This window comes from Manacus candei, unplaced genomic scaffold (genome assembly GCF_025592945.1).
Source record: "Manacus candei isolate 608988 ecotype Guabito, Panama unplaced genomic scaffold, ASM2559294v1 h1tg000018l, whole genome shotgun sequence".
Classification (NCBI taxonomy): Eukaryota; Metazoa; Chordata; class Aves; order Passeriformes; family Pipridae; genus Manacus; species Manacus candei.
This window is the reverse complement of record NW_026138066.1, coordinates 13300318-13326170: the sequence shown is the minus strand read 5'-3', so window position 1 is coordinate 13326170 and position 25853 is coordinate 13300318. Positions and strand designations below refer to the sequence as shown.

The 25853-nt window shown below is 44.0% G+C and overlaps 1 protein-coding gene across 1 annotated transcript in view; it reads left to right on the top strand.

The window, feature by feature from the left end:
- DENND2A (DENN domain containing 2A) overlaps positions 1–25853 on the top strand; it is a 57642-nt gene that overhangs the window by 21741 nt on the left and 10048 nt on the right. The window contains exons 2-14 of the mRNA XM_051784023.1: positions 1310–1408; positions 3075–4283; positions 5304–5431; positions 7827–7948; positions 10292–10489; positions 12426–12519; positions 13774–13824; positions 16710–16897; positions 17610–17719; positions 17931–18000; positions 18625–18702; positions 19192–19332; positions 21349–21497. Of these exons, the coding sequence (XP_051639983.1) occupies positions 1338–1408; positions 3075–4283; positions 5304–5431; positions 7827–7948; positions 10292–10489; positions 12426–12519; positions 13774–13824; positions 16710–16897; positions 17610–17719; positions 17931–18000; positions 18625–18702; positions 19192–19332; positions 21349–21497 (2609 nt within the window). The 5' untranslated portion in view covers positions 1310–1337. The remainder of the gene's footprint in view (positions 1–1309; positions 1409–3074; positions 4284–5303; positions 5432–7826; positions 7949–10291; positions 10490–12425; positions 12520–13773; positions 13825–16709; positions 16898–17609; positions 17720–17930; positions 18001–18624; positions 18703–19191; positions 19333–21348; positions 21498–25853) is intronic.

Genomic DNA, 25853 nt, shown 5'->3' with positions numbered 1-25853 from the left:
CGGGTGGATGAATAGATTTTGTTCCTCAGGCTGGTAAATTTTCTTGACAGTGTTGCAAGGCTGTTCTGTGTCTAGAAGTGAAGTGGGTGTTTGTTCCAGTTACTAATGAGGAAGAGAAGCCAAGGGGGTTTATTGTCTGGGAAAAGAGAGTCTGCTAAATGGTTAGCAATGAGCTGCCCCAAGTGTGTACACATTGAGTTGACCCAGAGTTCACTCCTTGCCTTAGGAACATTGCCAGTGTAGAATAAAGGGAGGGAGAGAAAACTGTGAACAAACAAAACCGATTTCCCCCCACCCCCTACTTTTTTCCTTTCTCTGCCAAAAACTTACACAGTGGAAATGAGAGATCCTTTTGTTTTTTACTGCTTCTGCTGTGATGGTTTGTTTTTTTTTTAATGACAAGAGGCACCCGGTCTTGTTGTCAAATGCCAGGCATGGTGGGGCAGCCCCTGTCAGACCAGCCCCATGGACAGATCTGAAAGGCTTCAGATTTTCCAAGTATTGCTATGGTGAGCCTGTTGTCATTGCCATGCTGTAGAGTACCCTGAGAAGTGAGGAGAGATGGTGCTGCAGAGTAACAGAGTAATTTTTCTATTTTTTATTTAACAAGAACACTGTAGCTCAATAAAAAGAAGATGAAGTCTGTTGCATTAACTGGGTAGTGGTGGTACTCAAAAGAGAAGGACAGTGACTCCATGAATTCTAGAAATCAAGAGACAAACAGACTCATTTTTGTGACTGATTTATCTTCCCCCCACGAGGAGTTGTCCTCTGAAATGAAATCAGTAGCAGCCTAACGTGACCCACCAGGGAGAAGACTCGTGGCTTCAGTGCAGTGTCTCCTCAGTCTAAAATGTTTTCTGTCCCAAGCTGCAAATGTTGTGACAGTATTGTGTGCACAGCAACCACTTCAGACATGTGGCCTTAACACAGGTTGTTTTAAAATTGTTTTTGTTTTAGTCTTCTGCAAGGGGGGAAAAAAAATCTAAATCCACCAAGATTTTGGCAAAAATAAAAGAATTCATAAAACGTGCTCCATATTCAAGTCATGGTACAGCAATTGATGCTGAGTCAAAGACAATTTTTGCCCTCAAAAACTGTCAACTCCTCCCTGAGCTTCTGAGGGGTAATGCTATCACCCCTCTTCCCATTTCAGAGGGGAGGAAACCTGGGTTGTCCTCAGAGAGCTCTCATATCTTGCTTCAGCTCCTCTCTTGGATTCCAAGGAGAAGCATATGTACGTGTGTGTGTAGAAGGAAAAGAGGATGCTGAGCACAGAGCAATGCTTCTTCTGTGTGTCTGTCTGCAGGTGACCTGCTGCCCTGCTGTGTGCTGACATGATGACAGCTAGCAAGGCGGCCGATGTGAGCAGCAAGTCTGGAAGCACTGTCTGCAAGTCCGTTGAGAGGTGAGAGCTTTTTCCAATGTTTCAGTGCCAGGATGCTTTGCTTATGTTTATTATCCCTAACACAAAGCCAAACAAAGGAAGAAAACATTCTCTCTGCTCTGCACTGTCCCTCTCTCCTCATGTGTTAAAGCACACCCCTAGGTCTCATCCTGGGCTGTGATGCTGTGCATTGTATCATCCAGTCAGACTTATAATGTCCCAGACTCACAGTGCTAGAAAAGGTCTGCCCCAAGGCATGACCATTCGTGCTGATGATATCCCTGTCCATGCTTGCCCTACCTGCACTTGAAATCATCAACACTTGGAGATTCCTCAGACAAGCCCCACTGTCCCCACCCATTGCAGGCTTTTCCCAGTGTCCAACTTTGATTTCTATTCTGCAGTCCAACCACCAGTGGCACTGTGATACCCAACTCCTTGGGAAAGACCATGGTGCCAGCTCTTAATCAAAGCATGGTGTCACTGAGACAGCCAGGAGTTAAATATCTGTGAAACTGGGGAAGAACTGGGTCTGGCTCAGGTCCCATTTCTGTTCAGAAACCTATCCCAAGTTCAATTTGCACTACAACTGAGTCTGCAATGGCTGCCAGCATTGCTTCACTCCAGGACAAAGCTCAAGGCCTGCCAGCACACTGGGCATCCCCATGGGTTCTCTTACAAGAATGCTAAGTTCTGGAAGAGACACACTTGACACTTTTAAGTGAATGAGGCAATTTCCCTAGTGGAATCTCAGTGTTGGGATTATGATTAAATGGAACTAATGGGACTAATGATATGGGTTTGCATCCCACTAACTACCTTGGGTTGTCCTGGTGCTCTTTCCCAAGCCCAGACAAACCTCAAGGATGTGGCTAAGTGCTTTAGTTCAGAAACATTTTGTATTGGAATAACTGCATGTTCAGCTGGAATTTTACTATATTAATAAAATATCACAATATTGATACTGTGTTATCACACACTGGGAAATCCCTAGACTAAATATACTGGGGATTTTTTGTGCACTTTGGACTCAAACAGTGAAGATGTTTAATCTGAGAATGTTGAATCTGGTGGCTTTGGGAGTGTGCCTCGGTGCATTGGAGCCTGAGCCCACATGTGACCTGGGATGGTGGTAAAAGTGCAGCCTTTGTGCATCAGTATGTGTTTGGGGAACATTTGGATGGATGCACAGAGATCCTCTGAGCAGGCACTAGAGGAATGCCAGCTGGGTCATGTTTTCTCCTCTGTTCAACAAGCAGCAATTTTGCTGCTTTTTGCAAGTGGTCCATTTTGCATTTCTTGGCTCAATGCCTGATGATGTCCAAAACTCTACTGCACTTTTGCGCGCACACACACACACACACACACAGATGCATGTTTGTGAACCTCTCATTGGCATCAGCATGTCTGATGTACGAAAAAGACCTCTCTCACTTGCCACCTACTGCTGCTGCAGAGAAAAGCTTCGTTTCAAACACCATCTTATTTGTAATGAGAAGAGAGCATTGTGTTCTGGCTAGAAGGACCTTTCCCCAAGCATCCTCCCCTCTAAGCTCTTCTCAAGTGCTTGGTTTGAGCATCCTCTGCTGTTATCAGGTTCATGAGTAAAGCCTGAGGAGCTGATGAACTTAACCAAGGGTGAGCAATGGCGGTGAACGTTTCTTCTCTTTTTGTCTTTGATATGTAGGATCAAGCTTCCAGATAACAATACAGCAGCTGTGAAGGAATTAGAAAGACCTTCTTGCGGATTTTTGAGTGAGAGATGTTCTGAAGTTGCCTCTGTTGCCCTGGGTTTAACACCTGAAGCTGAACCAGTTTCTTCTGTGCTGAAGAACCCACTGGGAGCCTTGGAGAACTTGATGCTGGATCCAAGGCTAGACTGCTTTCAGCAGAACATGCTTAGTCCTAAAATGATTATCAGTGACCCATCTATGGATCTGAATGTCAAAGAAAACAATAAAATTATCAAGAGACAGATAGGAGGTACTCAGAATATACGGTCGCCTGGAAAAATTGGCTTGAGGAATAAGTCCTTCAGCATCAAGGACAAAATTTCAGAATGGGAAGGGAAAAAGGAAACTCAGTCTTCTCCTCGCAGAGAGGAGGAACCAGGAGTTAAAGACGAGCACAAGATGCCCTGTGTACCTGAGAAGACGAGTGGGGAAGCACTGGTGACTCGGAAGGTGGAGGCCAAGAGGCTTGTGAACTGGGAACTGGAGTGCAAAGGGGCAAGCAAAGAGAATGAGCGGAAAGCAGGAACTCAGAAAGGCACAGGGCAGGCAGCAGAGCGAAAGGGGGAAGCACAGAAGGATGAGGAAGTGGAGTTCAGCCCTGGAAAATGCAAGGAGGTGAAAGGTGGGAAGTGGGAGATCCAGAAGGAGAATCTTTCAGTACTTAGTCAGGTCAAGAAGCTAGAGCAGGCTTTGAAAGACGGCTCAGCAGAACTGCAGCCACAGTTGCCTGGTACTTACTATTCCCCACAGTGCTTGCAGGAGAAGGCAGCACAAGGGCACGCTGCTCCCGAGGGCCATGAGAGCATATGTGGGGCTGAGCTCAACAAAAGGCTTCTTGGCATGGACCTTGAAATCAGTGAGCCAATTTTTGGGACCCTGGAAGAGATAAGAACTTCTCATGTGAAATCCAAGCACTGCACAGTGGAGAATGTGTACACAGAGCCAGGGGTGCCAGAGAAGAAACCCTTCATCAACCCACTGCCAAAGCCCCGGCGGACTTTCAAACACGAGGGGGAAGAGGACTGGGTGCCAGCAGCCAGGAATAAAAGAAACTTACCCCCTCTGCCATCCATTCCTCCCCCTCCTCTACCCTCCTCTCCTCCCCCATCAGCCGTCAGCAGGAGGCTCTGGAGTGGGAAGCACAAGAACAACGCTGACCACAGGTATTTGGGCTGAGTTTCACAAAGATGTTGGTCTTGAAGGTGGAGTTCCACCTTCCCATCTTTCTCTGAGATAGACAAGTCTTCCCCCATCATTCATAATCTCCATCATAACCAGCACCTAGTCATCTCTCTGAGAATGTGTGAGTGGCCAGCACAACTTCTCAGGGTAACTGTGAAGGGATAAGTCAAAGCAGATTTGGCCTTTATGGTCACTGTATTACATGACTTAGCCTTCAAGCCCAAGATTGAGGGATTTGGGGTTTTGTTTTGGTTTTTTTTAGCAGAAAATCTATTTAATTACAAAATGACCACAGCTGGTCTGGAACAGGGTCTGGAATGATAATCTCTAGGCTCTACCACAGCATTTTCACAGTTTGTAGTAAACCTATTCCTCTAACTGAAGCTGGCTTGTATATATTCTTCTGGAGTGCTTTCTTACCTTTTCTTCCCTCCCACATGATTGCCGCACATTTTTGGGATGGGGAACATAAAATACACAGCTTTCCTATTGCCCTCTGTATAAACTGTCACCTGAAAATTCCTGGCTCGGTTGCAGAAAGGAAATCAAAACTTTAGGTTTGTTCGTGGAGGACACTTAAGTGGTTTTACCTTTTTTACCATCCTGCATGCAAATACTGTTTTCCTGTGCCACTCAGATTGCTGATTTTGGGCCCCCCATATTCCTGTCAAGGGTGGGATCTGTGCTGTAAATGGGATCTCTCATGGCCTCAAGTTCTGTGCAGTGTCACAGGATGTGTCACTTAACACTTGCATCTTCACACTGTACTATTGCCATGACAACCCAGTTTATCTATGGCATCCCCAAATTGCCTTTATTTGTGTGGCTGTTAAAAAACCAGGTGCTTTTCCACGCTTTATACGGGATGAGGCTGTGAAACGTTCTCATCTCAATAACTTTTCCAGCTGCGTGGCATGTTGGAGAAGTGAGTTAGCTGTAATTTGGTTACAAATGTCGGTTAACTGTGTCGCTCTGCTCCTTCTCTCCCATCAATGGTGCAGGAAGTCCTATGAGTTTGAAGACTTGCTGCAGTCCTCGTCTGAGAACGGCCGGGTGGATTGGTACGCGCAGACCAAGCTGGCCCTCACACGCACTTTATCTGAGGAGAACGTCTATGAGGACATCCTGGGTAGGAACTTTGGACAGGGAAGGGGAGTTAGCTGCTAATGCTGAGTCACTGAGACTCATGGTCAACCAGCATTCACCAGAGGTGCTGAATAAAGTATGTTTATTATCCGAATGTAAACCGGGACACATTTTACACAGATTATTGGCAAGTAATAAGAAAAACGGACGGAATATTTCAAAACTCATCAGCTTCAAAGATGAACCTGAGGCGTGTGGGAAACAGCTTTTATTTTTTGCTGGTTTCTCTCCTCTGCCTTCCTTTTGTCCCGTCGATTAATTCTCACAGCTCTGATCTGTCCATTGTGAGCTTGTCACTGCTGAGATAATGCGAACAGTCTGAAAACATAGCCTTGAAGTCAGTTCCACAGCTCAGGAATAGGACTGTGTATGGCTTCAGGTGCTATTGCAATTATGAAGCTAAGTCCCACAATCTTTGAAATTGAGATGGTGTTTTTTAATGGCCTTTGATGGAACACAGAATAGAAGCCTCCCTCTTGAAAAAGCCTTAACGAGTTTTCGTAGCTGTAGGCTCTTGGCTGAGTTCAGCAGAACGGGAAGAATGGGTGCATCGGCTCTTGCCATGCAGCTGAAATCCTACAAAGGTGGTCTGTGTTGTTCAGCATGGGAGGAGCTGCTCTTTCTCAGGAAGAGGCCAGGCACTATTATTTTGATATGAATAAAATCTGATCATACTTGATGAGGAAGGTCTCTGAAGAGAATTGTGTTCCTTTGGGACTGGTGGCAGACAAGGTAGTTCCAATCCATCCTTTTTGACATTTCTGAAGCTGTCGGCCTCATTTCTGGGGCTAAGGGCCTTGTGTTTGCTTTTTTTCTTCTCTTTATTTGGAGGGCCAAAGGAACAGGGAGTTTCCGAGCAGCTGCTGGGGGGGTTTTATGTTGGGGCATGATGGGAGGTCTCAGAAACCACTGAGTAAGGGTCACCTTGTCAGCTGGAATAACATGGATAGCATTACAGAGTGGCTGTAAAGGCAAATCCGTCTATTCAAACACAAGAACACCCCTGTGTCCCAAACTTGCAGGGAACTCAAACACCAGCCTGAAATTCCTCTCCCCTCCAGCTTTCAGTTACAAAGATTAGAAGAAAACAAAGTTATGGGTAATTGTCAACTAATAGAGTATGTTTGTTTTTTAATTTTCTTGCTGCATGTCTAGGCTTTGCCTAGAGTCAGTGATCTTTAATTGGTTCCTGTGATCCTGGTGGTGTTACCGTAGAAGCTTGGGAAAAGGAGTGGACAGGGGTAACGCAAAAAAAGCTGCAGTTTTGTTTTTCACAAGACCACAGACAAGTTTAATCCACATAACAAACAAGATGTGAAAATCACACCAATGGAGGGGGAACCAAGACTTCAGCCACAGGACTTTAGTGCTGACCCTCAGATAATCATGTGTGTCCAAAAGGGCGTGCAAGCACACACATTCATATGTGTGATTTAGGGAGGGTTTAGCTGTTGAGATAGTTATTCCATTTCACAACAAGTCATACAGATTTCCTTCATGCACCATCTTTTCACCTGTTCACCATTGCTTACCTGGAATATTGTGCCAGGCAGATGAATGACAAGGTTTATTTGTCAAAAGGAGGGAAACAGTGCTCTTTATTCTAGACTGAAGTTGATTGGACATGCCTAGCAGTTTGAGGATGGGCCAGGCAGCAGAACTCAAGCTTGTTCTTTTTTCTCCAATCTACCCAGTTACATGACAGCTGAAGTATATTTTCAGTACTGAATGGCCATTCCCTCTTTCTGAAATGCAGCATGTGAGATTGAAGCACCCATGATTGGTAGATGTGTTTGAAAACCCGTGTTGTATGATAGACATCCATGTTCAGAGAGTGGATTAAATCTTTCTTCAGTAAGCCCAAGAGCAGTGCAGTGCTTCAGCCCCAAGTAAGTGATGACCAGAGGTTATCACTTTAGAGGGTTTAGGGGTGTTTAACTCCCCCTAAATGTGAAGCTTAAACAGAGGAGAGAGAGCCTTTATGCTAGCCTTCAGCTCTGAGTTTCATTTGGGCAATTCTAAGCAGAAGAGTGGAAAGAAGGAAATATAATTATTTACCAGTGTGCATGAGAACCTCACAGCTCTTCTGGAGAGGGGAAAATGAACTTGAGGACTTGCTTGGTCTTTTCCATATGTAGTATCTGTGATATGTTTCTATGGCTGCATGTGCCTGTGTCAGGTTTTGGACACTGTCCAGCAAGCAGCTGGACTTCTAGGGCTATGGAGAGAATGAAGCAATTGTAGGAATGCTTGAGAACAGGTCTTTATGTCTGATGTGGGAGGTGGGAGAAGGCCAGCAGATCCCCAAACAGATTTTTATGGCAAACCTCAAAGATTTTCTGCACTTACAGTCTCTTGCTTGTGGCTTTTTGTGGCAGATCCACCATCAAAGGAAAATCCTTATGAAGACATTGAGACCAACAGCCGCTGTTTGGGGAAGAAATGTGTCCTGACCTTCCCAGCATCCCCCACCTCTTCTGTACCTGGGACTCCCACTAAGGTACTTTTGGTTCAAGTGGCTACCTCTCCTGCTTCAGTAGATTTTGGGTGAAATACAGGTCCTGTGTGGAAAAAGTGGACACTTTCATCATGTCAGGGTTTTTTCCTTTGTCTTTTACCACGGAGTGCAGTGAGATTGTCCTTTAGCAAAGTAAAGAAAACCCCAGCTTTCCCTTATACGAATGGTTTGCTGGCTTTCACTTTTTTTTCTCTCCAGGATTGCCTTCCCTGTAAGGGTGGGAAAACCTTCCTCCCCTCAAAGAGAGCATTTAAGAGCTTGGGCCCTGCAGTAGTGTTGGCTCAGTGTCATTGGGCAGTCTGCCCATGCTGATGCCAAGGTGCCTCTGCAGCCCCTCCCTTAGGATGCATTTTTTTGCTCTCTTGTGATGAGATGAGTTGCTGGTAAGTAATGCAATGCCAGTCCCTGGGGTAGAGGGCCAACATTAGAAGGGTGTTCCCACCACAACCCAGCGCACGGCCTGGCGCTGTTTTCCTCCTTGTCTGTGCAACCAACAGAAGAGGTAAAACTTTGGTTGGCAGCTCTTGCTCAGAGCTCAGGGCTTACCAAGGCCATCCCTGCTCTCAGCCTCCCAGGCTGTTTTGGTGGATTCATGTTGTCTGTTTAGATAGTCCAAGCCTGTAACAGCAGGGACAGCATGACAGGCGAAGTCATCTTGGCAAGAACTGAGCTCAGAGTGGATAGTAGGGATCTAAACACAGCTTTCCTAACCAAAGGGTTTTCCCATGCTTTCCAAGTTGCAACTATTATTAGAGCTGTTATCCAACATTTTTAGAAGTTTTATGTGCAGTGTTTCTTGACGTGTTGCTCTTTTTCAACCAGCTTAATCAGCACCTAAGGTTTCTTTGGATAATTCAACCCTTTAAAGTGAAAATTGTTCTGTGGTTCTCAATCCATTCTCCTTGCTGCTAGTTAGATCTGGAGCAGCAAGGGTCTATGTATATGAGTGTCAGGATGGAGCTGATTTCCCTCAGAGAGCTTTATAATCACCTGTGTGCCCTGATTTCCCACATGTGCTATCAAAAGGGAGCTGCAGTGTTGCATGGGAATGCCTTTCACCACAGGTATGGTTCCCAGCAGGAGAGAGCTGAACGGGAGTAATCGTGTTACACTACAGTGCTTTGGCATCTAAAAGCCATGATCTGCATCACTCAGAAAAGAAGTGCTGCAGCTCTCTTGGCAACTAATGTGTTTAAAACCGCCAAGTGCATCATGCAGGAGAGCCTGCCTAGCCTAGAGAGTGAGGGGAAAGGTTCTGCACAGACTTTCAGCCGTGGCTCATATCACTAGTGCAGAATGAGAATCTTCAGTTTCATTTTAACCTGTGACTTCTCTGTGGGTGGCAAGTGTTTTTGTGAGTTGAGCGTCTTCTTCCAAACCATCCTGAGCTAACCGGGGTGAATTAATTGGTCTGACTAATAGCTGATGAGTGTGTCTGTTGATGGAGGCAGATCATGGTGCTGCCTCAGCTACAGTCACAATGCTGCTGTGACTTGTTCAGAACTAGGTTGGATAACTCTCCCCCGCGCTTAGTGCTATATAGATAACATCCTCTGGGAATGCAGCTACAGTGCTCACAAAAAGTGCAGTTTAACCTTGTTATAACCTCTGGGATATTCTCTAGGAGATGACAGAAAGTGTTCTTATTGACAGTCTTTGTGGTGAGAAGTGGTTTGCATCTTTCTGGTGAGAAGAGTATGTGGAAGTGAGCTTTCTACCTCTCTGATGCTGTTTTTGATCTGGGGCTTTAAGAACTTTACTCTGGTACTGAAATATCTACTGTTGTACTCCCATTGAACTTGCTAATGAGTTTAGGAGGAAACCAGTGTCCATAATTGTGTGTCACGGCTTTTTTTGTACCCTCCTCTGAAATATTTGATTCTGCTTACTGTCAAAGACAGCCATACTGACAGTGCTTTTTGTCCAGTCTCACTTCTTCTCTGTTTCTCCTGGCTAGCTGCTCCTTATCCCAAATGTTTGTGGTCAGTTGGTTGGTTAGCCTTGTCCTGTTTACGATCCCAGCCTCTGGATTACCCAAGTCCTGGGAAATGTTTTTTCACACTGGAGCAAGGCTTCTTGGCCAAGCCCTGAGGTTGTGTTTGGTTTTGGAATGAATATGAGATGGTTAAGTTGCTGTTAAGATGGTCAAGATGATCCAACCAGGCAGATGGGTGGGTTTCTTGCATGTGTAGAAATCTATGGGCACTCTTGTTTTGACAACTGAGTGCTGTGGCTACCCCACTGGATTTACTGTGGTGACAGTTAGCAATGAAGCAAAGATACATGAGGTACTGTGGTCATTCATTCCTTCTCCTTCATTTCCAGTTGCTTTCCAAACCCATTTTTTTCCGACAAAACTCGGAGCGTCGGAGTTTCAAACTGCCAGACATAAGGAAACTGAGCCGTGATGGGACTGGGTCACCATCCAAAATCAGCCCTCCCTCAACCCCCAGCAGTCCAGATGACACCTTCTTCTCCTTGGGAGACTCTCAGAATGGCAAGAGGAGAAGGAAGATTCCCAAGGTAAATACAGGTCTTTGTCTTTTTTATTTGGCTTCTTCCAGGCAAGAATGTTAGTATGAGACAATGTTTTCTTTAGTTCCCAATGTGCCATCTCTGCAATATTGCTCTTGTCCTGGCTGTTGACTTGTGTTTAACCCCCTTTCTGCCTGAGGGAGAAGGCACACAAACATGTCTGCAAGTTTTGAAGAAGTTATTTTTCAATCTGAGACTTCATGATTTTTGGGAGAGATAAAATAATAAGCAAAAAAAAAAAAAAAAAAAAAGGATTGTAATTTTGGGATAAAAATGGAAGTATATTAGAGGGGAAAAAAGCAGCTAATATTTTTGCAGAAGACATACCCATCATACTTCCCTCTGTGCTTCCTGGATAGGACAGTCAGAAATTGTCTGTGTGTTGTATGTTTGTTTCCTCCTCAAAATCTGTTGTTCTTTACTCGGTCTGATTCATGCACTGGCTGTTTCTAATTCAAGATAAGGTGTGACTGGAGGTGAGCAATGAACATACTGACATTTGAGTGACAAAAGGACTTGTCTACGAACATTTTCTGCAGCGGTGTTTCCTACTTCATATTTAGATACAGTATGACTCTGTTTCAATTTTATTTTCTTTCAAATCTGGCAGGATTTGTATTCAGTCCAAATGAGGTTTGGCAGCAGTCTATCTATTGAATGTTTCAAAGACACAGTTATAAAAACACAGTTGCTTATCCCAGTCTTTGCTGGACAAGCAGAGGCTACCAGAGTTTGTCTGTGGTGATCTTTTTCCAAATCCAGAGTTTTCATTTGGGGAAAAAGGGATGTGTTTGTATATGGTCTTTGTGTCCTGGTTGCCAGATCTGTGTTCATGTTTGCATACCTGATTTTTGAATGCCCTCTCTGTATACCTCAGCCCTTCAGAAATGAGCCAAAGACTGCAAATGTCTCAGGTTTTCCTTCCCAATATGCCTACACACCTGTGCAGGTGCTTGAGCTCTATCGGTGTGTTCACAATGTGTGACTTTTATGTCAATTGAAAAGAAGATTACAAGGATTTACTTACCAGACTGTGCCACTGAGCAGTCTTGCAGACCAAGCTCAGAACTGAGGTTTGCTGTGACCAGTGATAACATCGACCTGAGACTTGAGCTGGTCATCTAGATGGAGGCTCTACTTCCACATCAGATTATCCTGCCTCACACTTAAATATTCGGATTCAGAGCTCCCTATAGTATGTGGTGGGCCTGTCTTACCTTGAGGTCTCAGGACATGTGTGCAGGGATCACAGACTTTCTGAAATAAATCTGAAAGCTGTAGCCTCCTGCTCCTGCCTGGGACCTTGCCAAGGAAGCAGATCTTCTTGGGGAATCCCGGCATGGTTCTGCTGCAATTCCCCTTCCCTTCAGGAATGAACAGAGACCAGAGGCACTGAATGAGCCACTGAGCCCAGCTATGCCCAACACTAACATCCTCTCTCCTGGTCAGCTGGGAGGCCAGGGATTAAAGGATTTGCAAAGAAAACCACTGGTATAAAATACTTCAGCATTGCTGACCGCCACCCATCTCAGTTTCTTCAGTCATCCTCCAGCCAGTTTTCTGCTTCCAAACCTGCAGACCAGGACAGGTTTCCAAGGGAACCTCTGGTCCTTGGAGTGTGGATCACAGTATGAAGAGGTGGACACTGTCAAGCTCATGTGGCCACAGTGTGGAAGGCACTAAAACATGACCTTTCATCAGGGCTTGTTACCTTGGGCTCCTGCTGTACCCGCTTCTGTACCAGAGTGAGTGTGGCCACTGGCAGCACAGGATGGACCCTGGTGACTGTGAGCTCTGGGCCATCGAGGGAAGACTTTCAATATGGCCAAAGTTGGGAAAAACAGAGCACTTTGCATGAAATTCTAACTTACTTTATTGACTGCAGAGGAAAATAACCTTGTTTGTTTGTGTGTTTGCTGAGCAGCTTGTGTTGAAAATCAATGCCATTTATGAGGCACGGAGGGGAAAGAAACGTGTCAAGAGACTGTCGCAGTCTACAGAGAGCAATTCAGGGAAAGGTAAAGGAACTTTGAATCATGATACATCTAAGACTTTTTGAGAACTTGTCTTACACTTTGGGCTGGCTTTGTGATTTATGTGACGATTGCTAGCGCTTCTTCCGGTCCAAACTGAGTTGGAGTTTCCTCTCTTTTTTTTGTAAGATGAGAGCTGTTCCTCTGCCAATTAAGACTTTGATTAAAATGGAAGATTTTTGATTTTCTTGCTTCATTTTCATTCCATGGCTTTGCATGATAACCTTATAGGTCGCACCAAACATGTCCCCCCTTTTTGATGTTTATTTCTGGAATAGGCTGGAAGCTTTGGAGAGGAATGTTCTGTCCAAAAAGTCTGATTTGTTGAGATCAAAATATTTTGCAGGAATGTGTCACTTCAGTGAACTGTCCAACAGAAGACAGTAGATTTTGAAACAGTCCTATTTCTTCTCCATCCTAATAAACAAATAGCCTCAGTTAGGAGTCAGAGTTTTGAGAGTTGACTGTAGGACTGTTGCCATCATAGCAGGATTGAGACTTTCAGCCTCCCACTGTCAGTTAACAGCTTGCCTAAAGCGTTTAGATACTTCAGAGCAATTACTTTTAAACGTCTTATCTCTGTAAAAATTAAAATTAGGTCTTTCCAACACACTGTTTCTTTCCAAAACACTCCAGTTTCCAGCAAAAGGTGACCACCAGCTCTATTTGTTTTCCATAATTAATTTTTACTGTTTATCCTATTTTATAAAGACTAGACACCCACAGGGTGGATGGGTGTGTTTATATGAAATTTCAGGGGAAGCATCTCAGACTTTTTATACCCCTCTCTCATTGACAGAATAAACTATTGGACCATATAGGCCCTGAGTCAGATTCAATCTGATAGTGGGGTTTTTTGTTTCTTTTCTTGTTTTTGTCCCTTGTCCCATGAACTACTGCATATTAATCAGTATTTTACCTTGGTGTTGTGCTTATACAGACTTGGATAAAACACTGCCTTGGCATTTTATTCTTTATGCAACTCTTATGGCTGTGCAAAATTATTTTGTTGTTTGTTTGGTGTTTGGGTGGTTTTTTCCCTGAATGAATGGGAAGATAGCAAGGTGGGTAAGCTAAATGTCTGTGGGTATGTGCACCCTTGAAAAGAACAAGAACCTTGGGACCTATACTGTCTTCCCTCTGAAGCTGCCAGACCTGGCTTTCTCATGCCAGTGATAAGAAACACACAGTTATAAGCAGATTTTATTTAATTCGTCTTCCCCTTTCTTTTTTTCCTAGTTACAGATGAAAACAGTGAATCAGACAGTGATACTGAAGAGAAGCTGAAAGGTAAGGCAAATGTGTGAAGGGAGCAAATGGCTCCTGACAAATTGTGCTCTGACCTCCTGGGATGAGGTCTCTCATTTGTGTTCTGCCTTTGGAGAAGGAGCTTGTTTCTGCATAGAACACAGTGAGAAGACAAAGATCTCAATACTGCAGAAGAAAATCCATGGGAAAAGGGCTGTAGGTGCCCAAACCAAACATCTGTTCCAACTCCCATCAAGGCTCTTTGCACTGAGTTTTGTAGTCAGTGAGGTTTCTCTAAGTTCAGAGTCAGAAATGAGTGACCAGGCTGACAGCAGCAGTGTTGTATGGGACTGGGTGTTCAGAAACCCATCACATGTTTACCAAGGGAGAAAAGCCACCAGCCACACTGGCTGGCAAGGAAAAGAGAATTGCACTATATAATTTATTGCTAGTTAAATTCTCCTGAACTGGCTTGCTTCACTCTGGTAGAGCTATTTAGTGTACCAATCTCCATCCTAGTCTCCTGAAACCTTCTTGTACTGGTAATCAGCCCCAGGACATGCTGGGGACATTACAATCTTATGGGAATTCGAGTGGCAAATTCAAAGTGCTGTTAGAGTTAGAATGTGAGATGGAAACTCCCTCAGATTCTAAAGTTTCCTGACTCACAGGCACACCTGATCTGGATAGCAGGTCAGTACCCAAGCTGAAAAGACAGGTGTAAGCAGCTGTTGGGCTCTGTGTCAACCACAGTGCATTGTGTTTAGGAGTGCTCGTCCTTACTCTCTTTCAGGCTTTTAGAAAAGAAACCTCAGACTGAGCTCCCTTTTATGAACACAGCATCCCACACAAGAACTGCTGTATGCTCTTGCTCTCATCTGCATTGGGAAGTCTTTTATCTGTATTGCTAAATTAGTAAGATCAAGCTGAAAGTTGCTGCCACCACCTACCTTTTGACAGGTTCTTGGGCTTGCCTGGAGGCAGGGAGACAGAGTTTGTGCCCAGATTGCATAGAAATTACATTCACAACTGTCTCGAAACATGATATGGTGAAGTATAGACCATGTTCAGATTTAGCTGAGAAAGACAATGTAGATGTGGCCAGGAAGACTCAAACTCTTGTCTGTTACTGGTTGCCATAGTGAATCACATGCATCGTCCTGTGTTTCACGGTGACTGTGGCTGGGAATTAAGTCACCTCAAATCCAAGAGCACAGAACTCTGAACAATATCCAGATCCATACCTGGGGTTGAATGGCTGTGCAAGTCTACCTAAGTGTGAATAGGAGCTCTGGCACTTGCTGTTTGCTCTAAGTACACCTGTATTTTGCTTTATGCCTTGTTGAACTGTTGACTTTCCTATTTTTAAAGAGAAAAGCAAGATGATTTAGCGAGTCTCTTGTATTGGGAACTTCGTGTGTTTTATGTAATGGGCCAATCACACCAGCCAGTTACCTCTGCTTGGAGAGTCACTGTACATCATCTGAGGCACAGTAAATCATAAGACTGAGTGTCAGAGCCAGAAGTGCTGACCCTTGGGAAGGAAAAATCTTTGAAGGCAAACTCTGCTGTGATGACAGCAGTAAAATTCTGCTATCTTTAGTAGATTGCACAGAATATAAACAATGAGGATCTTGAGCAAGCTTTTCAGAAACACTCAGCATTGCTGTGACACTGCTCCTTTTGAAGTCCCTGGTGAAACAGAAACCACTTCTGAAAACTTTTGAAGATTTGCAGCCTTAGAGCAAATAACATAATAGGTGACAAGAGAAAGGAGTCTAAGCCATCTTTCCAAGGCTTTAACTGTCCAGGGTTTGTTACATTTTCTGATTTAAGAGGCACCTCAAGATTGCTTTAAATTGTACTGTCTGGAATAGTCTGGAATAGTCCACAAGTGGCATTTTACCAGACAAAAGATCAAGTGTCTATATACTTTATCTATATACTATCTCTCAGGAAGCCCTGTCTCCCAAGCAGACATCTTATGTCTTTGGAGTTCCTGCAGTATCCCTGTGGTTGTTCTTGCTGTCAAAATGTTGCATTGCCACCCGCCTTCACAAAAAGCAAAGTTGTGAGAGTGTGCTGTAGTCTGTGCTTGTAGTTAATTCTTTCTTTCTTTTGTAGTAGGGGTAAGGGAGACATCATGGAGATTTAATTTGGGATGCAACTGTAAAACAAAGCAGGGGGATGGTCTCAGGGAATCTCATCTGGTCTCTTCTCAGCAGGCAGCTTTTCATTACTTTCCATGCTGGAATGTTTATTGTCCCATGGCTCATGTGTGTGTTGCAGTTACAGCTTGCTTAGCAGTTTTTCTTGTTTTCCCTTTGTCTTGGGTGAACTTGTAGAAGCATGGCCCTGAGAGATTAGTTTTAGGCACAGGAAGAACTGGCATGAGCCAGCATTTTTCATTTGCACCTCTCTTCATGTTCTTTTGTTGTCAACCTACAGCCCATCTGGTGTATTGAAGCTGGGAGTTCCCAGCATTACTCAGACAGCACAGCTCTAGCCTGACCCAAGTGCTGTTCTTGTAAAACTGTGGGGATTGCTACCCACAGCCTCCTCTGAGCAAAGGTGATCAATCACCTAACTGTGCTGGCTTAAAAAACTGCATAAATGAGTGCTAGGATGAATGGCCAGACATTATCTGTTACATCATGTCCCATATGGAAATCAGTTTGGGTTGTCTTCAGCTGTAGAAGCTATCCATGAAATCCTTCTGCTGCCAAAGCTCTTCAGGGGGATGGCACAAGATTATGGCCCGTCTCTGATGATATTTGTATTGCATCTTCCAAATGGTTCCCACATCTTACTCAGCCATTGACAAAGCAAAGGCAGTGAGGTGATTTCAAGTCTATCCCTCAGTCTCAGTTGATGCTCTGTGCAAAAAGCCAGACAAAGTCACAGTGTCCAATCTTTATTTTTCGTAGCTCACAGCCAGCGCCTGGTGCATGTGAAGTCTCGCCTGAAGCAAACCCCGCGGTACCAAACCTTGGAACGGGACTTGATTGAGTATCAAGAGAGGCAACTGTTCGAGTACTTCGTCGTGGTGTCACTGCACAAGAAGCAGGCTGGGGCTGCCTATGTCCCTGAGGTTACCCAGCAGTTCCCACTGAAGGTGCGCTGCCCGTCGGGAAGGTCTGGCTGATGTGTCTTGGATTGCCTGATGCACTTGCACAGCTGGAGAAGCTGCAGCTTCCCTGTTGACTACATGTTATATTAGTAACCCCTCTGCTCTGTCAGTGTTCAGTGAGGCTGAAGATAGAGGAGCTGCAGTCACCACCATAGAATTGTCATAATATCCTTCACTGATGAAAGAGCAGCTGATTTAGATCTTTTCCTGCCCTTGGCTATGACTTTTATGTAGCTATTCCCTTTCTCCCCCTTTTCTCTTTAAAGAAAACTGATGGTTGGGAGAAGACACGTGTTCTTAAAGGGAAGGCACAGCTTTTGTCAATAGGCTGTCTCAATATAGGGAACGAGGAGTGGGAGAAACAGAGCCAGTGTGACAGCGTATTTGTAAATGGGATGTAACCAGAGCTCCCCTCAGACTTCAGTTCTCTCTCCACTTGCTGGAAGTTGTGTTGCAGATTAGAGGCACAATATAGCAGGGGCAGGTGCTGCAGATGCGGGGCTTGGTGGAATTGGGGGCACAGAGGTACCTTAAGATATCTAAAGATTAGGTGAGCCAGAATCACAGAAATTTTAATATCTTCCAGGCAGAAGCTTAGCTTCTGTCATCACCTCTTCATTTGTCACAGGAAAAATATTTGAAGTCATTCCATCCCCTCATGACTAATTGGAAACATTCCTTCTCTCTGTTCTGCTAGCTTGAGCGCTCGTTCAAATTCATGCGTGAGGCAGAAGATCAGTTGAAAGCTATTCCCCAGTTTTGCTTCCCTGATGCAAAGGACTGGGCCCCCATCCATCAGTTTGCCAGGTAGGTACTGTACTTTACATCCTGATTCAGGAGAAACGGGTTTATCTATCAACCTACTTAAGTACAAGAGCTGTTACAGTAGAAAATTGGGCAGAACCCTGAGAGGAGTGTATTGGAAATGCAGGAATATTTTGGGTTTATTGGGTTTGTATGTCAGAGACTGTTAATGTGGGTAATGGGTATCTTGTCATTCTGATTTCTTTTTCTGCAGTGAAACATTCTCATTTGTCCTGACGGGGGAAGATGGAAGCAGGCGATTTGGATACTGTAGGAGGCTGCTGGTAATTATCCCTGGGTTTTTATCTTTTCCTAGAGATGCAGCCTTCTGTGGGGTTGATGTTACTGGCATCTATTTTGGAAAGTGGAAAGCTGCTGCTCTTCTCTTTCAGTGTGGAAAGAAAGAGCAGCAGCAGAGCAGCTTTGCTCTCTTCTGTTCAGTGTCAAAGTGCCTCTCTGAGTACCATCCTCCTCTCCAGGCATAGCTCTCTTGCATTTTTCTTACACCAGCACTTAACATTATGACCGTGGGTTGTTGTTTCACCACTAAGCTGAAGACAGGCTCTGTATCCCTTAGGTTTGGATAGCTATTGGACAGTTGTCTAACCCTGTGCTGGTCCCATAGGCTCAGAGTTGTTTCTGTAGAGCAGTCTGCCCTGCCTTTGTCATTGAATTTAGGCAGGTTGGGACCATATTGTGGTTGTGCCCATTTCTCCACGCTGTTTCCAGCGTACCAGGGTTTGAGCCAGGTTGCCATCATCACCATACTGTCACATGTCTGCCAGTTTCTGAGCCAGCCAGTGAGATGCAGAACTAAGAGACTGGTCACTCTATCTTTGCAGTAGTTATTACTCTGACATTTTCTTGGTGGTTTTTTTCTCTGTGTGTGTTTGTGTTTGTCTTGAAAGCCCAGTGGGAAAGGGAAGCGTCTCCCAGAAGTTTACTGCATTGTGAGTCGCCTTGGATGCTTCAACCTCTTCTCTAAGGTGAGTGGGAAGAGAGAGGGGGAATTTGTGCTGTATGTCAAGAGGGACCTAAAAGTGAAGCTGACGTCAGAAGAGTAGGGAAGCTGATGGCTGAAGAAAAGGCCTGAAATGCAGTTAGCGAGGCAACCACATGCTAATTCCAGAACCTAGGAAAAACACAGTTAATAGGAAGACTAGATTGTTAGCTCTTGCCTTCTTCCTTTAGCAGAACTACCAGAATGCAAGAGAGATTAAAAGGTGGAGTCCTGACTGAGTGTGGTGGGGAGTTCACAGTTTGTAAGCTTTCCAGTGACCTCACTGGAGCTGCATTTCTCTTGCTAAAGGAAGTTAAGGGTCTTCAGCTATACCTTTTACCTTCTTCCTTATGATTCAAGGCTCCACGGCGATGCTGGATTAGAGAGAGAACATAGATGCCAGTACACTTCATTCCTGGTGTTACCTCCCTCTTCCTGATTTACATGTTTTTGTGTCTTCATGCCTTTATTTCAGATCTTGGATGAGGTTGAGAAGAGACGGGGCATTTCCCCAGCCCTGGTGCAGCCTCTCATGAGGAGTGTCATGGAGGCACCATTCCCAGCTTTGGGCCGGACAATTACAGTCAAGAACTTCTTGCCAGGCTCAGGAACAGAGGTAAAGACCCCATCCTAGAGAGAGGGAAACAGGCCAGCAAATAGTGAAGGACTGGTGACTGAAGTTGGGACCGTGAGAGGTTCATAGCATGCACTTCAGCATCCTTTATACAGAACACCTGTTCATATGGAACAGGTTGTGGGGTTCTGGTCAAAAACTACCTGAAACCACACCAGACTAATGCTGCAGCCTTTCAGAATGATGTTTTCAGAGCATGGAGGTTGCATCTCACACAATGTGGTGTGAGGACGGTGGGAGGGGTTTTGCGCATGGCATTGAAGGACTGTGGGAGGATGGGGGGAGACAAATTGAATGTAGTTTTGGGCACACTTTGTTTTGGGTGTGTATGCCTTAAATGGGAGAGGGAGGACAGTGAGCAAGTTGATAAAGATTGTGTTTGAGGGCTTTCAGCACAGCACTACATGAGGGCATTCTCCTCAACCCAACTGAAAACAGTCCCAACTAAATGAAATTACTGCACAGCACATGCACAGCTGGTTAAAAATGTGCACTCGAGGAGCAGAGTCCCAGTGATGTGCTGTCAGGCTGTGAGAATGTTTTGGCTGGTTTGTGTCTAGGATCCTTGATGTTTCATTAATAATCTGGTTGATGGAATAAACTCCACATTTACACAATACAGTATTGGGGTGGGTTGCAGGTACACTGGAGAATAAGGGATTAAAATTCAAAATGACCTCTCCTAAATTCCAGAAACATGTTCAAGTGTTCAAGAAATGCCTGGATGTAGCACTTAGTGCCATGGTCTAGTTGACAAGGTGGTGATCAGTGAAAGATTGGACTCACTGATCTTAGAGGTGTTTTCCAACCTAAATGATTCTGTGATTCTGTAGATTGAAGATTTGGTGTGAACTTCAATATGGTCAAGCACAAAATGCTGGGAGGAAGAAAGGAGTAGTCTAACACGACAGGATAGTAACTGAGTGAACAGCAGTATTTCAGAGAAGGATCTGGTGGTATAGTGGGCCATAAAGTGAGCAAAAGTAACAGTGTGGCATTATTTAGACAAACTCCTTCATTGTGAAAGCAATTTCAAGTGATGAATAATAAATGAAAGCAGTAATAAATAAAAGCATTTGTTCTGCTTTCCAGCATCAGTGAAAATTTATTCAGAGTACCATTTTCCAGAAAATGCAACCACTAGAAAAAAGCCCCAGAAGAGTGGTTCTGCTTACTAAGTGTTCTAGAAAATACTGGCAAAGCTTGAGAAAATTGTTTGCTTAATATAGAAAACAAAGGACAAAGAAGGACATGTGATAACCTTTCAACAGAGAGGAAGGTGACCAATTGTTCTGAGTGACAACAAGTAATTGAACTAATTTGATGCTGACATGTTTCAGCTGCAGGTTTGGTGTTGGTGAGGGTAGTTCAGAACTAGAGTAATTTTCTTGTGGGATTTATGAAATGTGTGGTGTTGGAGGCTTTCAAAAACAATTTAGATAAGCATCTGTGTAAGATAAGGAGTATGAAGTGCTAAGGTGCTGTGACAGACATTATTTAAGTAGATATGAACAAAGAAAAATACCCAGAGGCTGCTCTTTTCTGTAACTGATATAAAAAATTTATAGTCAGTAGGTTAAGCATCCAGATTCTTGCAGTAAAAAAAAAAAAAAAGAATTGTAACTGTAAAATCAGACTGTAGATTTGAAAGGCTCCGTGATATTCTGCTACTTGAATGCCAGAAAGGCTGAAAGCCGCTCCTAGCTGGACACAAACTGGTTTTCCTCCTTATGAAGAGCTCCTTGTCCTCAGTCCAGTAGGGAGAACTTGTGGTTGATCTCGTGCTGTGCCTGTTGGAGTGGACTCTGGGTTGTCTTCATCTGGAAGAAGGATTTATGGGAGGTCTTTGGACAGACTGTGTTTGAGGACTTAACGCTGTGTGGTGTTTGCCAGAACAGGCAGTGAGGCCTGTTTGCTGTGAAAATACCTGTTGGCTCCTTGCTTGCCAAGTCTGGGTGGGCAGCAAAAGCTCACTTGTGGTCTTTTTGTCCCCAACAGGTCATTGAGCTTCGGCGGCCTCTTGACTCCAGGCTTGAGCACGTTGATTTTGAGTCCTTGTTCACATCCCTCAGCGTGCGGCATCTGAGCAGAGTCTTTGCCTCCCTGCTGCTGGAAAGGAGGGTGATCTTTATCGCAGACAAGCTCAGGTACCCTCTTGCATTTCCTTAAAGAAAATGCTGCCAAGGAAGGGAGGCTGGGAAGACTGCAGTCAGTAACTGATCTCTCTGCTTTGTTCTTTTTCCTCTCTGCTCTTTTCCAACTCGGTCATGATGTGAGTAGGGCTGTTCTTCCTAGGAATGGGGAACTTAGGCCATGAACTATAATTTCATTTTTGCAGTTTGCAAAATGTGTGCTGCTTCTCATTCCCAAGGAGAACCAAATTCCACTTCCTCCAGACAGTTTCAGAGCAGATCCCAGTGCTAAGGAAGCAAAATCCCTCCTTCTGCTCCATGATGCTGCAGTGTTCCCTGCTGAGCTGTTGCTGGGATTTCCAGGGATCAAGCCTTGGGCAGAGATGACTGTCCCTTCTGAGTTGCTCCCTGATGTCACAAAATCTTCTTAAATTTTCAGCTTGTATTTTAATATTGGTTTCTAAAGATGTTTTTCTTATGGGAGATGAAAGCAAAGGATGCGATGAGGGGAAGTGAGGCAGAGGATTTCCCCCTTCTGTTTTGAATCCGCTCAATTTGATTTTTTAAAAATTTATTTGTTTGCTCTCCTAAATTATAAAAATGGGTCCAGGTTTCTTTAAGATCTTGTGCAGCTGGTGGCTGGCAGCTCTCCAGCCCTTGAAGCACTTGAGGATTCAGGAGGAAAGCTCGCCAAGGCTGGGGAAAGAAAAGCTGCCTGGATGAGTAATGACACTTAAGAGCACGCTCAGGTTTCAGGAGTGTACAATGCCCCTAAGCTGTCTGTTTTCACAACTTCCAGGCAGCAGCCTGCAGCTCTGGGACTGAGCACTGGGGCAAAGAATGAAGAGGCCCCTTCTACAAGAAAGTGAAGGGGAAAAATTCATTCTGCACGGATCCAGGGCTCTCTGTAAGCAGAGCTCAGGCAGTCACATTGCAGGAATAGGAAAGCTGGGGAGAGGGAAGCTGTAGCATCTAGAGAGCACTGGCTACTTGCAGGTTTTGGCAACTGCCTTGGGGTCAGAAAGGGGAAGATTTGCTTCTTTAGAATCACTGATACACTATATGCATAGAGGCTTAGTATTCTGGATACTTAAACCACACATTTCATGCAGAGCATTCAGACTTGCATTGAAAATGAGAGAATTCATCCAAACGCTGTATTTCCATGTAACATCTATGATTTATGTGAGAGTTTATGATCACAGGCTTTCAAATATTTTTCTCCTCTTCTGTAGGAAAAATTTTACATTCTGAGAAAATTTGTTAAGGACATAGATGACATTGTAATCTCAACATGAGGGCTGGGTGGTATGAGTAAACAGTAGGGAACTTCTGGGGTTTTTTTTTAAGGCATCAGTTTAGAATGAACCTTTATTTACCAGATCTTTTCCTATCACATCTTTATATGATAGCACAACACCACCTATGTGACACACATGGGGTGTGTTACAGAATATCTCTAATTGAAAGCATTTTGGTGGGTTTTGATGTTTTTCTTTCCCACTCCTGTATCTTTGTTAGTATATCCAGGGTCCTTAACAATGAGTCCACCTGCACAGGCCTGTAAAAGAGAGTGGGAGAGAGCTATAGAATCATAGATTCTAAAATCTCTAATAATACCATAAATAGCTTTTTCTTCTATGAAAAAAAGGAATTGTTGTGTTTAAAAGCTCGAGGGTCTGTTAGACCACAGGGCTCAGATTCAAATATTTACCATAGATTTGCCAGCTCTCTATGACACTTTTAATATTTGATGTTTCTGAGAAGACCTTGCTCTGAGCAATTTCAGGAGCATCTTTTTCTTTTCCTATAACAAAATATGAAGTTTCTCTGGCTCATTTTTGTGGAGCAGAAGCTTGGAAATTATCCCAAAGGACTGTAAAGGTGTGAAAAGCAGAAAACAAAGAAAATAAGCCTCAAAATTAGATAAACTATTGTGTTTTAGTCCAGTTCAGTGACTTGAATGGACTGGATTGGTGAGCCTTGGCTAAGATCAACAGTCTCTTTTGGTCGTTGGTGGACAGTTCATGTTTCAAAAGCTGATGATGTTGTAGATACAGGATCTTCTGTCAAAATGATACTTTTCCTGGGACAGGAACACATTGAACTCAATGAATATTAAGTAGTATTTACTTTAGGAGTGAAAATGCCAGTTTCAGAGGAAAAAAAGAAATGCTTTTTTAGAAATAGCTTAAGAGAAGGAAAAAACGATAAAAGCAGCTGTTGGAAACTGCTCAGAGGTTAGGAATGCTAGAAATAATCCAGCTGAGATGGATTAACGGGAAGAGTGCAGGTGACATGGTGAAAAATGGGCAATAAATTACATTTATCATTTATCTTTGCAGTTCTTCATACGGACACTATCAATAACTGTCTGTCTGTGTTTGTAAAGGTGTGTCTGGGTATGAGTGACACAGAAATGATGTATGAAATTTATTTACATCTTTTAATTGCTGTAAAATCAGTCTGTGGGAAAAGAAAGTTGAAAGGTTGCTTGCCAAATACTGCGTGAACTGTGAAATGTTTTCAAGCTGAGCCAAAAAATGCATCTAACAAGTGTACAGCAAGTGAAATACGTTGTCTTTTCCATCTTTAGAATGAGCACAGAGTGTTTAAAGACCTGTCAATCCACAGCTTGGCAGCGGAAAAGGAAAGAATTTGGTTTATTAGTTTTTGAGTGTGGGGGTGTCTCTCCTCTGTTGTTACGGAAACTGGAGTATACATAGCCTTGCAACCCAGGAGAATGACTTTGTGGAAACTGTGTTGGTCTGTGTAGTCTTCCCTAGCTTTTGTTCACTCCTGTACTGTAAGCTTTAGTCCTGGGGCAGTTGAGGCCCTGGCACGGGTTGGATGCTGCTTTTGTTTCCAAGGGATGCTGCCTGGCATGCAGTTCCACGCACTGTAGGCCAACCTTTTAGAAAGCATCTTCCAACCAAAAGTGTCCTGATGTCACAAGGTACCTAGAGCTGAGCAGTTTTTACTGGCCTGAGTAGGAGATCTGTGAGATTCACAAGGCTTTTTAAAACAGAAAAACTTGCACGGCCTTAAAATCAATGCCTCCTTTTTCCAGATCTCAAAAGCCTGTTGTGGATCTGACCAACTCTGTCTCTGCCAGAAACCACAGCTGTGTCAACAACACAAAGTGGTCATTGTTATCAAAGGCAGATCTGAAAGAATTAGAGTAGACACTTTAAATGTGGTCATCCCCAGCAAAAGGTAATTAATCATCAAGAAGAACCCTTTTCCATGTGCTGCAAAAACAAATCTGGGACTGCGAATCTCAGCCTCGCAGATTTCTCCTTTCTGTACTATGATTAGGGAGAAGAAACCCAAGGATTAAGTTTTGATGATAGATAATGGCATTGTTTCTTCAGATCATCTTAACACTTGCTTCTTCACCTGCACGAACCTGCCACGTTGGTGGGAGCCAGTGAGGGTCCCCACAGCTGGTGGAACTTGGCACCCTCCCGGTGGCATTTGCAGCAATGCTGCGCGAAGTCATGGGACAATGCTTGGAAGCTCCTACGCCTGTTAAATGTTGTAAACCAGATCTGTAATCCATCATAAGTAAATCCAGATGTGACACAGTGTCAGAAATCCGAAGGTGTTTGTAAAATGAGTACTACTGTAGCAGAGCTTATTAAAAAAAATAAAGAGAAAAGACCTATTCAAACCATCTTAAATTGCCAAATGCCAGTATATTTTGAGCAGTTTGGTTAGTGCAGGGACCACAGGGCTTCTTGGCATTAAACCACACAAGGCTGTTTGATTCAGTGGTGTTTTTCAGAAATCATTAAGTATCCTAAACCCAGAGAGGGATTCAGTTTTGGAGACTTTTTAGTGTAGGTGCTTGCCTTTGGAGTGGAAAACTGGAAACCTTGTAGTCAGTCTGAAGTTTGGGAGGAAAGCAACCAAACTGAACAGCCATTGTCCTTCCTTAGAAGCTGTTGCAACTTGTCAAGGTGTCTTTTAGAGCAAGTCAAGCAAGTCTTGGAGCAACTTTTCCCAGAAGAGAAAGAAGGGTTTCTATGTAGTTGCAGCTGTTGTGTTCAGATTCTGTATTGGCCACCTGTGTTTAAGGTGGCTATCAAGAAACAGCAGCTTCATAGGGTGCTCTGTGGTAGGTTTGTGATGGGATGCTGTGTGGTGGGAAGGCTTATTGTTAGAGCAAACAAATGTCACAGACTGCTGTGCTGTCATTGTTCTGACCAAAGGAGTGCTCAGCCAGAGAGATCTGCATGTCAGTCGAAATCAGCCCTTTAGGGAGGGATCTGAGGGTTCTTTGCATACTTCAGCTCTTTTTAGCCTCTGTACTAGTGACATCTCTGTCTCAACTGCAAGCAACATCAGACATGCAGCTGAACCATGTTC